This window comes from Hyperoodon ampullatus (assembly GCF_949752795.1).
Source record: "Hyperoodon ampullatus genome assembly, chromosome: 5".
Taxonomy (NCBI): domain Eukaryota; kingdom Metazoa; phylum Chordata; class Mammalia; order Artiodactyla; family Ziphiidae; genus Hyperoodon; species Hyperoodon ampullatus.
In genome coordinates, this window is record NC_136918.1 from 86,794,047 (window position 1) to 86,811,209 (window position 17,163).

General features: G+C 42.4%; 1 protein-coding gene across 5 annotated transcripts in view; it reads right to left on the reverse strand.

Moving 5' to 3' along the window:
• SIDT1 (SID1 transmembrane family member 1) overlaps positions 1–16,768 on the reverse strand; it is a gene marked incomplete at both ends in the record, with an annotated part of 87,447 nt that extends 70,679 nt beyond the window's left edge. For all 5 annotated transcript variants that reach the window (XM_079704964.1, XM_079704963.1, XM_079704962.1 and 2 more), the window contains one exon: positions 16,556–16,768. In XM_079704964.1, coding sequence (XP_079561090.1) covers positions 16,556–16,768 — 213 coding nt within the window. The remainder of the gene's footprint in view (positions 1–16,555) is intronic.
• Between the last annotated feature and the right edge of the window lie 395 nt (positions 16,769–17,163).

A 17,163-nucleotide genomic window follows, 5' to 3' on the forward strand; every position in this document is an offset into this window, starting at 1 on the left:
TGGGTTAGAAGCAAGTACATTATTAGTCTGGTCACAACATGGGCAGAAAGCCTGCCTGAACTTTCCCCAGAGAGGGACACCATCTCTATTTTCTGAGGTGTTCACTATACAAATGTCCTTGAAAGAACAGTGTAGAAAAATTTCAGTCATTGCCTTCCTGTAAGATGTGCAGAAATCAAGAGACCTATGAAGAACTGTCTCCCTAAAATGGTTACTTTGGGGAATGAAGGAAGAGGATAGGTAGAGGTAAATAGGGAATTATAATTGTCTTCTTGTTTCATAAGCTGAGTTGTGGGTACACTGGTGTTATATTATTTTCTATACTTGTTTATATGTCTGAAATATTTCATCACCATCATCATCATCATCATCAAGAAGCCGTGATGTGCTGGCGTTTGTGTTTGCCCACTTCTGAGCAACAACCCTCATTTTATACATTTTATACAGGTTCTTTGTTTTTGCTTTTGTTTTTGGCCACGTGGCTTGCAGGGTCTTAGTTCCCCGACCAGGGATTGAACCTGGGTCACGGCAGTGAAAGTGCCGAGTCCTAACGTCTGGACTGCCAGGAGATTCCTTGTACAGGTTCTTTGCTATTCAAGGAAGTGGCAAACAATCTCCAAAACATACTCTCATATAGTCTGTCCTTACTAGTGCTTGACCTGCTTGTACTAACTTCACCGATTATAGCCTGCCCACCTCCCCATCCACCTTGCGCATGTGCAGCCAGCTGGAAAACTTTACATTGTCTTTGGTCTGATTAACATGACTCATTTCTCCATTGCTCTTCCCTGGAAAAGAAATATGAAGATGAAGCTAGTACTGCACTGGACAGTAATGTGCCAGCCTAGATTCCGTGTTATTAGGTGTGTGAGTTTCCTAGGGCTGCTGTAAGAAAGTGTCACAAACTGGGTTCTTAAAACAACAGAAATGTATTCTCTCACAGTTCCAGAGACTAGAAGTCTGAAATTAAGATATCAGCAAGGACACGCTCCTTCTGAGACTCTGGGTAGAATCCTTTCTTGCCTCTTGCTGCTTCTGGTGGTGATGATCAATCCTTGAGGTTCCTTGGTTTGCAGCTGCATCACTGAAGCTCATGCCTCTGTCATCACGGTATTCTCTCTGTGTGTCTGTTTCACATTCTGTCCTATTCTCTGTGCATGTCTGTGTCCAAATTTCCCTATTCTTTTTTTTCTTTCTTTTTTTTTTTTTTTTTTTGCAGTACGCGGGCCTCTCACTGTTGTGGCCTCTTCCATTGTGGAGCACAGGCTCCGGACGCGCAGGCTCAGCGGCCATGGCTCAAGGGCCCAGCTGCTCCGTGCCATGTGGGATCTTCCTGGATCGGGGCACGAACCCGTGTCCCCTGCATCGGCAGGCAGACTCTCAACCACTGCGCCACCAGGGAAGCCCAAATTTCCCTATTCTTATAAGAATTTCAGTCACATTGGATTAGGGCCCACCTTAATGACCTCATCTTAATCTGATTACACCTGCAAAGATCCTACTTCCAAATAAGGTCATATTTACAGGTCCCGGGGCTAGAAGTTCAACATATATTTTGGAGGTGGGGACATAAATCAACCTATAACATTAGATCTGTAGAATTTTTAAGGAATAAAGCCATTTAGGTACAGATCTGTACCTTTCCCTGACCAGCAGCTTATCTCCAACTTGTACCCACCTGCCAAGAGCCTTCATGCTGAATGAAGGAAGGCTTGCTGGGAGAGTCCATTATGTGACTGTTGTATGAAAACAGCTTGCCCGGAGTGAAGTGGCCTTGCAGTTCTGAATCCTTTTCTTATTAGAGGCTGGAAAGTCCTAGTAAATGAAGCATTTCATCCCACAAGTTTTATAACTACTGCAGGGAACTGAGCTGCTTTAATCACAGGTTATACTTTTTTTTTTTAAAAGATAAGCTTTAAAGTAATTCCTGTAGTTATTGATGAGACTGTTTAAAATTCCCTCTGCCTGATGTAGCCTTGGAAAACCATCTTCTGTAAACTTATGCTATAAGGCAGAAAGGTACATACAACTGGATTTTATTTCTGGCACTACATCTACTATCTGGGTGACTTTGGACATTCTCAGTTTCCTTGGCTGTAGAATGGGAACAGTAACACCCAAACTATCCACCTCCCTAGACTATGGGTGACCTGTGTTTTGTGACCTGCCGAGCACCAGGCAGAGCAGAAGGCAGAGCTGTCCCACCTGGGCTCTGGGTTGGGGCAGTGCTTCTCCACTCCCATGCGTTCACCAATCAATCAGTTATTGACTATTTTTTTCCCACGTGTGGAGACACATTTATAAACCCAACTGCCCCTGGGCAGAGGAGAAGGTTATGAAGTCCATCTCATGTAGTATATTAATTTACTTTCACAGCTTGGCTTCCAGCTTTCCTGGAACAGCTCATTCATCTCATCGAAAAGAGCAATTTACCCCTTGGGAGCTATTTATTCCCTATTCTTTTAGATTCTCAACATTACAAAATGAATACAATTCAGAGCACTTTCCTAAGAATCATGCTTTACAGACCTCATCTCACCAATTTCATTATGCCAACAATAATCTGGACAGAAATACATTTATATACTCTTTCCTCTTTTGGCTTATGATTTAAATTTTATTTTAAACATTTCAATTCCAATAAAAACATGGGAAAACAGTGAAGAGAGGTTAAGGATTGACAGGCCAGGAATATAGAGCAATACACGGTCTAGATTCTAGCTACTTTAGGATGAACTTTGTTCATTCTATAAATATTTGACTCCCCACCCTGTGCCAGGCATTGTCCTGGGCATGGGAGATACATTACTAAGCAGTGTGGACATAGCCTTTTGCCCTCACTGAGATCACAGGTTTACACATGGAATGCCCATTCAACAAGCAAGTGCATTAATATTCAAGTTGATGTGGAAGTGCATGGCACAGACTTTCCAGGGAATATCTTCCGAAAGGATGAGTAGGAATTAACCAGAAAAATGTGGGCAGAGCAAGAGAAATGTCCAAACAAAGGGAACTGTGTAGCAGACATAAGGAAGGAAAGAGAGGAAGGAGGGAAGGAGAAAAGAGAGAGAGAGAAGGCAAGAAGCGAGTTTGAAGAATTAAGGGAAAATCAGTTTGGCTGAAGCCTGAGGCGCATGAAAGGCCATGATAATCCTGAAGAGTCTTAAAGTCATGTTAGAGAGGTTGGGGCTTTACTCTAAGGCCAATAGAAAGCCTTTGGAAGGTTTTAAGTGCTACCACCCCATTGCTATGGCCATCCCTGGACACCCATCTGTTGCTGCTGAACAACTGCTTTCCTGTGTCACTGGCTCCGAAATCAAAGTCTGGGGAAAGCTGATCTGATTGGTAGCGCCGAGGCCACAGACCCAAGCCTGAGCTTGGTGGGGTTGGGAGGGGTGTGTTCAAGATAGCAGATGCCTGCTGTTCTGCTTCCCTAGTGGAAGGAACTCTATCTCCAGCAGAGACTCATGAAATGAGGAATTTCCCCAAAACATATAGGAATGGGGTTCAGATACTGGGCAGTTAAAACATGGCCAAATTCCACTACATTTGGAATCCCTTTCACATGCCACACCAAGACTATCCTACAGAACAAATGTTCTATAGAACACACTTTGGGAAGTGCTGTGATATTTTTATCACAAGAACTGAGGTCAAATCAGGTATGTCCTGAAGACCCTAACTCGCCCTAATCTGGCCATTTAATATCATAAAACTTAAGGACTGTACTACCCAATTTAGTGCTCAATTACATCATATTTTCATGTTTTGTAATATTTGCTAATTGTTCCAGGTATTTGTTTTGTTTCTCTTTGAGGATTTTATCTGTGACATTATTTGGAGTCAAGCATGTATTTGACACTTAGTACATGCACTACAGTTTGTTTTCGTATGAGCAGAGGTAGTCCAGCTAAGGTTGTAGCTTTCAACAAGTCCTAAAAAAAACACCCCAGGATGTCAGGGAATTGGCTGTTCTTAATTCTTCAGCATTATTTCTACAGATATTCCTTTCTCTCCACTTGTTTTCTTCCTGTGGGACCCCTATTATGTTGATGTCATAATTGGGTCCGCGCTCCCAGTTTCTTAATTTTTCTCTTTATATCCTACATCTCTTTAGGTAGATCCTCAACACGATCCTCCAGTTCTCTAATCCATTATTCATTCTAATGTCCAACCCATTGCTGAGGTCTTTATGTAAACAGGATTATTTTTTAAATCTGGGATTTCCCAGTTGCTTCATCTTTCATCTTTATAGCTGTAACCTGTTTCATTTGAACAAAATCCTCCTATCCACATCTCTTCCAGGATATTCACTTTGCTTATCATGAAGTCTTATTCTTCCCGTTCATTAACTCTGCTACATCTGGTAAAGGTCATCCAGTTTGACATTTCTCACGTAACTTCCCTCTGTAGATCTGTTGTTATCTTCTCCCATGAGCTCTGATTCCCTGGGCTATCAGCTATCTAGAGTTGTAGCGTGAACTCCAGAGGGGAGGAGCTAAATGTGAGGGGAGTTCAGGGAAGAAGGAGGGACTGGAAGGGTGGAGAGCCTCTGAGTTGACCATGCCCCTTTTCACCCCCCTCCAGGGGTCCAGTCTGCCCCCCCATCTAATTTTACTTCTACCTTCCCGCCCCTCGTCCACTGCCCCCCAGCCCCACTGTTCCTGCTCCCATCCTAACCTGCCGGCGTCTGCCCTGTGAAGGGGCCTGTGGGAAAGCAGGGACGGCTCAGGGTCAGCAGGCACAGTGGTTACCCTTCTCCACGCCAGCCTCCACAGACATTATCCCGTGAGCCAGCCCACCCTGGGTGGGTGCTGCTTGTTTCCTCCCTCCTGATGATGACGAGGCAGGGCAGGCAGCAGTACACCTGGGCCAAACGGAGGGAGGCCAAAAAGCACCACAAGAAAGCTCTCCTCGCTCGGTGCTTTGTGACCGCCTGGAGGGGTGGGATGGGGAGGGTGGGAGGGAGGGAGATGCATGAGGGAAGGGATGTGGGAACAGATATATATGTATGACTGATTCACTTTGTTATAAAGCAGAAACTAATAAAAAATTTAAAAAAAAAAAAAAAAAAAAAAGAAAGCTCTCCTCCAACCTATTCCCTACCCGTGGCCTCTTAGACTGAGGGTGGCCACTTGCCTCTCACCCCAAGAGCTGACCATCTTCTGTCTCTCCAGGCCTCTCACAGACTTTGCATTAGCTCCTCTGTCCCACTGACCTCCATCTGGCTTGAGGCATCTCCAGCCTTGGCTCCTGGGAGAGAGCCAGGGGCCTCTGTTGGTTCACCAACCTCTTAGGTATCTGAGTCTGCTCAACTCTGTGTGTGATTCCTTTTTCCTCTTTATCTTTCCTGTCTTTTTCTCTCTATTTCCTGCTTATACTCCTTCTCTTGGGAGGGAGAAAAAATTATAAAGAGGTAAAAATAATTTATTTTATGGTTTGAGGCAGAACACAAGGATCTACTCCCTGGATTTTATTTATATGCTGAGTGATTGCACTGCAGGCATGTTTCTTCTAGAGCTATTCTGAGGCCTACTGAATTAATGCTCTAAAGATAGAAAAGCACCACAAAACTGCGATGATTGTCAGAGTTATGATCTGATGTTTATCAGCTGTTTATTTCTGTAGTGGTATTCATTGCCAGACTGGTGCCATTTATAATTTTAAATAAGTATTGGCGGGATATAAGTATTACCTAAAGAAAAACTGCTTTCTAAACAAGACAAAGCCAATCATCTTCAAACATCGTCCTCTTCAAAATCTTCAAAGAAAATTTCCTGAGACTAGCAGAAGTGGCCTTAGGGAAGGCCATATTTCAGAGACGCAACTATTTCTAATCATGGAGTAAACACTGTGGCCGAGATGATATATATGACTTGCATTCTTCTCTGGTGCTCAGGTAAGATGTTCCTCTTTAAATGGGCAAAGATAGCCTGCAGTAGCCCAGATTTGCTCCCTTTGGTCCCTGATCACTTATGTCTGGGTCCATGTAGCTGTCTTCCAACAAATGTCCTAGCTAGAGAACACCCCATGAAAACTTTTGGTGGGGTTGATTTGGGGGCTGCCCAGCATACAAATGTTTTGCATGTTTTAGAGGAACTTCCTCCCCTCCACCCCACTGTGTGAGTTTTGTGGGAGGCAAGGCTGCCTGTAGATGCCATAGGGGCCAGGTACAGGACCCACGCTCAGAGAGTTGGATGCTCCCACTTGGTACTTTCAATGGTGATTAAATGATACAAAGATGAAGGAAGAGTTTAACACTCGCTGTCAATGGTGACATCAGTAGGGACCATGACAACAGGGCCCAGGGGTGACCATGTCTAATGGCAGAGGAGGTGGTAGTGCCTAGGTGAGCATCCTGGCCACAACATTCCTGCTGCGTGACTATTGTTATAATTTCTTGCAGTGTATTCTCTCTTGGTCCCCATAGTGTGAGCTTAGGAACTCAGGTTGGGTGCTATCCAATATCCTTCTAGTAAATTCTTTTACTCCTTATGTTAGCCAGTCGATTTCTGTTGCCTGCAGCCAATAACCTTGCCTGACCCCACACCCTCTTTCCTTCTCTGTCTACTTCACTCATAGCCCACAGCTAACTTGAGCCTTACTGTCCACAGATCTCCCCAAACCATCTCTGCACACCCAGACTTCACTCTGTTTGCCTGTTTCCTTATCCCCTACTTTTTATCCCCTTATTACCCAGATAAACATTGTCCTTCTCCTAGAAACCTATAATTCCTCCACTCTGGTGAAGACGGTGCAGGGAGAGAGTGGGGACGAATACAGGATTCCTTTTTTGCAAGTATTAGAGAGGATAAAATAAAACTGTGAGCATTTACATGCTAATTTTGGGGGGGAGCATAACCTACACCCCCAGTTAGACAAATTAAAATAGTTGTGAGTCACTTCGTCCACAAAAGGGCAGTTAGATCTAAAGGGACAGAAAGAGTCAGTCATTCCTGTTTGCTATGGCTTATCTTCATAGCTATTTAGTGGGGATCCGGAAATACAAGTTCTCAGGATTAATACTGCCCTAGAGGAACATATAGGTTAACTGCTTAGGTCTCCAAGCTGCCCTATGTCTGGCACAAAGAAGGAACCTAGCATTAATGACAATAAAGCCCACAAGAGATGAAGACTGGTCCACAGGGTGGTGGGTGCCTGTGGCTCTGTGAAACACTGAAGGAAATCTGTCACGTTCACCATTTTTCTTAGTGTCAACTCTGCTTGCCTGACTTAACACAGGCACATGGATGCCTGGACGATCCACGGAGGAAAAACAGAAGCGAAAATCCTCTTGTTTCAACTTTCAGTAACTGTAAGGGAGTCAGACATAAAGCTCTTAAACTGTGTGATCAAACAACCTGACTGTGGAATTATGACTATGGTATTTAAACATTTTTATTGTTGTTGATAAGCATAACAGATGTGCTCTTGTGGGAGGTTTAGTAGAAATATCCTGAGGAAATGTCCTCAGGAACCTGAGTTATGTTCCTGGATTTGCTTCAAACTAGTTGTATAATTTGGACAAGTCATTTATTTTACCAGCTCAGTTTTCTCTCCTTTTAAGAGAGAGGAGATTGGGTAATTTAAAAGGTCGTTTCAGCTCTTAAGTTTCAAATACAATTACCTCTTTCTTATGGTTTTGAGGAATATTTTGTGTCTCTTTTATTGATAGAAAAAATAGAAAAAACATCACAAATGCAAGCCCAGTGACACACTTCTGTAGCTAAGCAGACTTGACAGAGAAAATCTTGTTGACATGAAAAAAGGAAATAATGGTACATGAAGTCAAAACAAGTATATACTGATGGCCCAAATAATGTATGCTCTTCATCCTTCACTGTTGGTATTATTAACATTCTATAGCAAAACCTTAAAAATTGGGAGACCGGCTCTGAATCAGGAAGGAAGGAACAAAACCTATCTCCTGAGATGAAGAAGAAAGAATATTTTGCCAGTAACAAAGCTTCAAACGACCAGAGAAAAGGAAGAACCTTGATGGACTGACAGTGTTCACAGAAGACTGGAAAGACAAAAGGGATGGAAGAAGCAGAGAGACATAAGATACATAGAAAAAAGGAGCAACAAGAGAATGGTAGAGATCGGAGATGGTGGTAACAGAAGGGAAGGTTGGGAACAATGGTAAGAACCATGAGCCCCAAATAAAGAGTTGCTTCAAACTCTTTAGTCCAAGATAGGCTATAAATGTATACAAACATACGCAGTACTATAATACTAAAAATATAGGGTGGCCTTTTCAACAAATGGTGCTGGAACAGCTGGATATCATATGCAAAACAAAAACAAAAACCAAACAAAAATTCTAGACAGAGACCTTACACTTTTCACAAAAACTAACCCCAAATGAATCATAAATCTAAACGTGAAATTCAAAACTATCAAACTTCCAGAAGTTAATATAAGGAGAAAATCTAGGTGACCTTAGATTTTATGACAAACTTTTAGATACAACACCAAAGGCATGGTCCATGGGGAAAAATTGATAAGTGGTACTTCATTAAATTAAAAAATGTCTGCTCTGTGAAAAATGCTATTAAGAGAATGAGAAGACAAGCCCATAGACAAGGAGAAAATATTTGCAAAACTTGTTTCTGATAAAGGACTGGTATCCAAAATCTACAAAGAACACTTAAAATTCAATGACGAGGAAACAAACAATCCAATTTAAAAATGGGCAAAAGATCTGCAAAGATGCCTCACCAAAGAAGATATACAGATGGCAAATAAGCATATGAAAAGATACTCAACTGTATATGCCATTAGGAAACTGCAAATTAAAACAATAAGATATCATTCTACACCTATCAGAATGGCTAAAATCTAAAGCACTGACAGCACCAGATGCAGATGAGGATGTGGAACAACAGGAACTCTCATTCATTGCTGGTGAGAGTGCAAAATGGTACAGTCATTGTGGAAGACAAGTTTGACAGTTTCTTATAAAACTAAACATACTTTTACCGTACAATCTAGGAATTAAGCTCCTTGGCATATACCCAAATGAGATGAAAACTTATGTCCACACAGAAATCTGCACCCAAATGTTTCGGCAGCTTTATTCATAATTGCCAAAAATTGGAAGCAACCATGACGTCTTTCATAGGTGAATGGATAAACAAACTATGGCATATCCAGACAATGTAATATTATTTAGTACTAAAAAGACATAAGCTATCAAGCCACGAAAAGATATGGAGGAACCTTGAAAGCATATTGCTAAGTGAAAGAGGCAAGTCTGAAAAGGCTACATGCTGTATGATTTCAACAGTATGACATTCTGGAAAAGACAAAACTATAAGGAGAGTAAAAAAAAAAATCAGTGGTTGCTAGGGTTTGAAAGAAAGGAAGAAGGGATGAATAGGTAGAGCACAGGGGATTTTTTTTTTTTTTTTTTTTTTTTTGCGCGGTATGCGGGCCTCTCACTGTTGTGGCCTCTCCCGTTGCAGAGCACAGCCTCCGGACGCGCAGGCCCAGCAGCCATGGCTCACCGGCCCAGCCGCTCCGCGGCATGTGGGATCTTCCCAGACCGGGGCACGAACCCGTGTCCCCTGCATCGGCAGGCGGACTCTCAACCACTGCGCCACCAGGGAAGCCCAGCACAGGGGATTTTTATGGGAGTGAAATTATTCTATACAACTCACCATAATGATGGATATATGACACTATGCATTTCTCAAAACCCATAGAACTGTACAACACCACTAGTGAACCTAATGTAAACTGTGGACTTTAGTAAATAATAAAGGCCGATAAAATATCAATATTACACCAATATTTGTTCATCATTAGTGTACCACGCTAATGCAAGATATTAATAATAGGGGAAACTGTGTGTGAATGGGGGGTGGTGGGGAGAGGATATATGGGAACTCTCTGCACTTTCTGCTTAATTTTTCTGTAAACTTAAAACTGCTTTGAAGAATAAAGTTTTGTTAAAAATATGTACATATAGGGGACAGTGAGGAAGCAAACAAAGTTGAAAATCTTTTGCAACCAAGGTAAGGCAAAGGGAGAGGTGAACTTTTATTTACACTTTTAAATGTCCACAGTATCAAGTGTAAGTTCCCAGGTAGCCAAAGGATGTTTTTACTCAGGACAACATGTTACTTGATGATGTTAGATAAACTTTAATTTTGCCACCATTTTTGGAAATTAAGTATTTTATTCAAACACTTGAGTCTAACCAAAACATAGGTGATCTTCACTTTTAAATAACCAATACTTTCATAATTACATAGTGACACCCCTGGCCATTCTTGGGATCAGCTGTAGAAGGCTGGGTCCAAAATAAAGTTCCTTAAAATTATGGATTGAAAACTAGCTCCTCAAAACCTTTTCAGTGGTCCAAATAGAGAGAAAATTTCCCACTTCTTGGGAGCTGTGACGGGGAAGTGGATTCCTACAGCTTTCTTATCAGGAAAGAAAACTTATATTCAACTTTCTCTGGACACATTTTTCAATATAAGACAACTTCAGGCCAGCTTTACTCTTCTTGTTAAACTAACTGAAAAATCCCCTGTTGAATCTTGTAGCAAAATTAGCATCTGGATATTACTTCTTCCCAATAGTAAAATCAATTTCTTTGGCTATTACTGTCACTTCAAATAAACTGAGGGGATGAGGGGAATAAGAATTTGAAGTAATTAATTATTATAGCAAATTAATTTTATTAATAACATTTACTATATAATTTAAATTTGCTATATAACATTCAGCTTTGCTTTTCAGGAATGGAACACTATCTTTTAACATGTAAATCAACTGCTTCTCCTATCTAATTTTTACACACATTCTTATATATAAAAACAGAAGGATCTTAGGCTGAGGACTTAATAGAATACAATGTTATTCTTATTGCTGACCTTAGGTTTTAAGCAAAATACAGGTCCTTAGGTTTTGTTTTGGTTTGCATAGCCAACTAATGTACTGGAAAACCTCAAAGTTTCCATTTTCAAAATGTCCAAGTAAAGAAAAAAAAAATCAATGTTTATAATTTTTTTTTTAGCAAAATAGAAAAGAGATGATTATATTGTCTGGCAGCCCATGATGTATTTGATATTTTTCTTAGCAAATAAGCAGAAAGGATGGTGAGGCCCCAATTCCAATAGCTCATTAGATGTGCCTTTAAATCATTAACGCACCATCTTGGTGTGTTGACATGAACTTCAGTCAGCTCCAGCGTTAAACAATGCAGGAAGAGCTGGCTAACATACTCTGGGGTGCTGCATGGCAACGTGTAATAATATCAACAGGGTGTGGTTACTTCTATTTGAAATGAAGAAAGAAATGCTGGCACTTCTAGCAGCAAAGAGGTTTCATGGTATCTTCAAGTCCCTTAGTCTTTAAGATTCAAGCTAACAGTGAGGAATGACATAGGAGTTACATCAGGTAACACATTGAAACCAAACCAGGAAAGGCAGGCTGAAAATCTCGATGAACTGTATAAGAACCTAAAACACCCTGTCAGAAGGGACCATCACAGCAGTAAAATCTACACAAAACAAAATAACAACTGAAAAACCAAACCCAACACTACAGCAAGCTTATAGACATGGCACTCAGCAAGAAACAAAAAGGAACTGAAAAACAACTTCAGCACATGTAGCAAAGGTAGAGGTCCATTGTACAGTTTAGCATGTGATTATCAGGTCAAGGCAGGCAGAAGATGGGCCCTCCATAAAATCAGACTCATAACTGGAGTAATGTCAGCCCCTAAATGCCCTTATGACACGTCAATACTCTTTTTTCAGAGCCATGCAGGAAAATGTGAGAGGTGACTCTACGGACTGAATGTTTGTGTCCCCACATCCCCAAATTCATATGTTGAAGCCTAATCCCAAGGGTGATAGTATTTGGAGGTAGGGGCTTTGGAAGTTAATTAGTTCATGAGGTTGGAGCTCTCGTGATGAGATTAGTGCCCTTATAAGAAGAGACAGGAGAGAGCTGGCTTCTCTCTCTGCTCTCTGGGTGGGCCACATGAGGACACATCTGTAAGTGCTGTTTACAAGCCCGGCAGCCAGCTCTCACCAGATACAAGTCTGCTGACACTTTGATCTTGGACTTCCCAGCCTCCAGAACTGTGAGAAATCAATGTTTGTTTTCTAAGTCACCCAGTCTATGGTACTCTAACAGCCTGAACTGACTGAGACAGTAACCAACCACCCAGGTAATGTGCTAATGAGATGATTCTTCCCAAACAAGCACCAGTCCAGTTCAGTAAGGAGATGTGCAGAGGAGGTTTCTCTGCCTCATTTTGTAAAGAAAACGGGGAGAGTACTTGCGACATGGAAAGAACTGAGGCTATTGCATCAACATTTTTAATTCTTCTAAGTAGTAATGTATACAGCTAGAAGTTACCCCTGGACTGTCCTGTTCATGAGAACTGGATAGGCTTTTTTAGTCTGGATCTGACAGGCTGGTATAACTGATTCTAGATACTGGTTGATATTAATAAAGCCAAGATTTGTTCCTTAGGCATAGACAACTATATGTCATTAAAAGATAAATGCCTCAGTGTAATAAACAAAATAAAAGAAATAAGTCCAGAGAAACATTTCAAATTCAAAAATCTATGGCAAACAATGAATTCTGTCACTGAAAGCCTCAGAGAAGACCTCTTGCTGGGTCATGGTTAGATTTTTATTTAAGGGCTTCTTATCACCATCTAGCTCAAATATAAACATCTTATTATTGTCGCCACGTGTCTCTACAAGAGTATTCTCATTTCCCAGTAAACCTGCTTTTATGCCCTCTGTCCCAGTCAAACCCATCCCTGACAATTTTCTCAACAAGGTGATTTCCTTCTGGTTTGGTCCCAGCCCTTGACACAATGAAACCCTATGCCCCTTGAAAGGAGTCTCCAGACACTGCCCCTCCAGGGATTGAAATGAACCACGATCTTGCCTGACCTGTACCTTCAATCGTTATTTTCATTATCCTTCTTTAAACCAGTCACTCCATTCCTTCAGTGATTTTTCTTTTAATGGCAACTTCATATTTACATTACTCTCAGCCTGGAAGGCATGTGAGACTTTTCCAGGTGCTAGCTTAGCTAATTAGCATGACACATTTGGCTAAATAGTTCTCCAAGACAGCGTTTGGTATGGAAGATGCAGGGGCTGACAGGAGAGGTTAGGAACAGTCTCCCACATCGGCTTCCTCACTGCACCAAAGCCTAAACTTAGAATAGTCTTTCTCCTCCAAGCTGACGGAAAAAGAATGGCAAACATACCAATGGCTGGAAGCAAAAAGGAAAAAAGATTAAAACAAAAAAAATTAGTCTTTTTTTTCCTAAACCGAATTCTTTTGTTTCCTTTTTTTTTAAATGCACTTATCCACATTGTTTTAATTTTTTCTTCCTTTGCTTACAGCATTATAATCAGTATTTGCAGACAGTGTCTTTATATGAAACATCTGGTGTAATTTTAATGATGATTAGTCTTTTCAAAAATAAAAATCTTTAAATTAAATGTACTTAATTAAATTGAGAAAAACTTGTGTGAAGTCAAGCTTTCTGGAGAGCTGCTCTCTGGAGAGCTAGATGCTACGTGAAAATTAGGAAATAAAATTTATGTTCATTGGAAAAGAAATGGGAAGCCTTTGAAAAAGAGTTCAGGAAAGTCTTCTTTTTATAATGCTCTGTAGTGTGAATTTAATGATTTAATGTGCTACATGTCCATTAGTGCCAATGTAAACACTGTTATATGTATTCCATTCAATATTTTTCAGTTTTCCAATTAAGAATACACCTATGTCTAAACCAAATTCTTAGTTGCACTGAAGACAGGTAGATGGGAGATGACGTGTGCAGGGGAGAGAGCCCTGACCAAGACTTTGCTCAGGTTAAAGGAAAGAGGTTCTGCTCTTGGGCTCATAGCTCTTTTTTTAGCAGAGTTCTTTACTGAGTTTGGGGTTGGTCATGGAGGCAAAACTGCTTGACGTGAGAGAATAACAAAAATTTAGAAACTGAGAGGCCAGCATTTGGGGGAGGGGTGGCCAAGAAGATGGTGACAAGCCAGGGCCTGAAAAATAGTGCCACCATCCTGATATTTCTCCTGGTGGAGGAATAGCTGGTAAATTGTTATGACAGTGTTGCTTAGATTTCTGGTTTAATCTATCACCTACTCTGTGCTGTTCTGCAATTCCCTTATGTTACTCCAAACCTTCAGTAAAATTCTGCTATATCCAACAGGCTTGTGTTCATGGTATTAGAAAGAGGGGGCGCTGGTCTCCAACATGAGGCAAAAGGGACCAAGAAGAGAGGAGGCCATCAAGAGAAACAGAATAATGGTTTCGATGGGTAGGTCAGAACAATGCCATTTCTGGAGAAAGCAACTGGAATACAGGACTGGAGGGAGAGAAGGGCAATTTTCCAAAGTAAATTGATTGAGGATTCCACTGTCTTATTTGCACATTAAAGAGAAGTTTCAGAAGGCTGTAAGATTTGAGGACATCTGGTTCATATTATTGCATACTGGCATTAAAATAATTAAAACACTTAAGTTTTCTGCTAGTCCTAAGGTTTCCCACTATATTTCTCACACTAGTAAAATTTAGGGACTGTCAGCTTTTTATTGTATTATGCAAAGATATTTTAAAAACTAATTATCACCATTGTTTCATAAAATAAAGGGCATTTTAACATACATACAGGCAAAATGGAAAGAGCATAATCTCAGAACAATTTTTAAAAACTTTGTTTTTATCTGAAATGATCTCACATTCAACCTACTAAAAAGTATATTTTATTTAGGTTTAGCTTAAAGACTCCTTAAATCTTTTTTCAACTATGTATTCATTTTTTCAAAAACATTAGTAAACCTGTTATGTGCCAAGCACTGTGCTAGGTACTAGGGTATAGAGATGGACATGACTCTGCCCCCATCCTCAATATCTCACGGTTTTCTGGGAAAGTCAAGTAGGTGACCCTAACTGCAAACAGTGCAACGTATGCTGAGGTAGAGGAACTCACTGAATACTGCAGCCAAAAAGGTCCAAAGAACAGTAAAAAAAGCAGTCACTCTATCTCTAAGCAGCAGTGTAAGAAATACTAAAGCCTGATGTAGGGTCTTACTTTGCACACATCATTTGAGTTTCTTTACCAATGATTTAGGGGGAAACTGGCAGTACACCCCAGAGATCATGGGGTTTTTCAGACATTTATTTATTCTGAGCCAATAACAGGGCTGGGAACACACTTCAGGTGCAATGTCAGCTGGTCCATACAGCACACAGAACTGGAAAAGGTGGGTTACAAGGAATGTGGGGAGTAAAAACTGACCCCCCCCCGACTTGTCTACAGTGGAATGGCTCTGCACACAGCCAGTCTGCTTACTTCAGGAGTACAACCTAAAGGTCAGCGAGGGCCAGGACAGGGTAAGAATATGGTGACATGGTCCATGGTGAAGACCAAGCTTAGGATCTGGTGCCAGACTGGAGATGGTGCATTTGCTCAGTACACACACTTGGGAAATGTCTGGGAGTGGTGATGGGCACACTGGTCCCTCTTGGCTAAATACTACCCCAAGCTACCAGGTCTCTGAGTTTTGATCCTAAGTGAGATTTAGGGAGGCATATCATGGTATCCCAATCATCTGGTTCTGGAATTTCCCCAATGAGTAGGGAATGCTGGCATAGTAAGGGATACATATACATTCATACATATGTATACACATATATACACATTCATTCACATACATTCCTGGGAAGAAGATCTAGAGGCAGGTACACTGGGGAGTTTTCTCTTTTCTCTGTGCCTCCTATTAGAGGGGAAAAGCTAATTGTATGCGTTTTCTTACATTATAGAGAGTATATGTGTCAAAGGGGTAGTTGCTGGAACAGTCCTTTCCTTCCCTTGTCTCACCTCAATTTTTGTCAGAAATAGGTCTAGAACTTTCACTCAATTATCTATCCTTGTATAAAATCAAAACCTCGATAAATCAGCTGATGGCTGCAGTTCCAATATCTTTGGCCGGGTCTTCTGGCTTCTCTGAAGCACAAACGTGTGACAACGGTACAGAAACGCAGGCAGTGACTCTTGAACACACAGAGATTCTGCAGCTTGGTCTGTTCTCACACATTCCCATTTTAGATTCTGAGCAGCTCTCCCTCCCCGTGTGCTATGAAATAGAAGTCTGGCAGAATCATCCAAAAGAGATGAGGTTCCTTCCCCGCAGGGGATTAGGAACAGAGGTGCGGTCCTTTCCCTCCTCAGCCTTAGAAATCGTGACCTCCCTAGAGAAGGGCCCAGCAGGGGGCCAGGACCCGCAGACGGTGCGGGGAACCAGCGCCCCTGCAAAGCCCAGAAATGCCAGAGACCAGGCCGGGAAGGCACGAGAGGAGGCGAAGGTGTCCCCGAGGCCGGTAGCGGAGGATGCGGCAGCTTGGGCAAGGCAGTGATTGCTTTGAAGGAGAAAGGGAACGAGGGTCCCCTGGTCCCTGTGGTCTCCCGAGGTCGATTCCCCAGGGACCCAGAGCAGCGACGGGGCTCTGAGATCTGGCAAGTTCCTGGGAGCGAAGGGAGCGAGTGGCTTACCTGGCCGGGCTGGCTAGTGTAGTTGAAGGAGTAGATGTTCTCGGTGCTGAGGCTCACCACCCCGTTGTAGATGCGATCGAACTCAGCGCCCCTGGCGGGGTCGCGGGGGTCGCGGCGCCGCGCTAAGGGTTGCGCGGGGAGCGCGGGTGCCGCCGGCGGCAGAAGCCAGGGCAGCGCGCAGAGCAGCGCGCAGAGCAGCGTGCGGCCCCGCATGGTGGGCGCCGCGCCCCAGGGGAGAGGGCGAGCGAAGAGCCGGTCCTTCCAAAGCCCCTTGCGGGCCCCGGCACCGGTTGCAGCGCAGCGCAGGCGATGCCTGGCAAGCCCTGCCGACGAGTGCTGGCAACGCGCTGGCGAAAGGCTGATCAAATATTGATGCAGCCTCCTGGGGTCTCCACGGAAGGTCACGGGGCGGAGGTAGGGGGTGCGGAGGATAGGGGGGCCGGGGGCTGCTGCTTTGCTTGCCGGCTTCTAAGTCCGTTTCCTTCCCCCTTCCTCATTTCTGAGAACCCCCCACTTACCCAGCCAGAATTTCAACCATCTCTTCCCCCTCAACCTCAAAAAAAAAAAAAAAAAAAAAGAAAGAAAGAAAAAGAAAAAAATTTCATTGG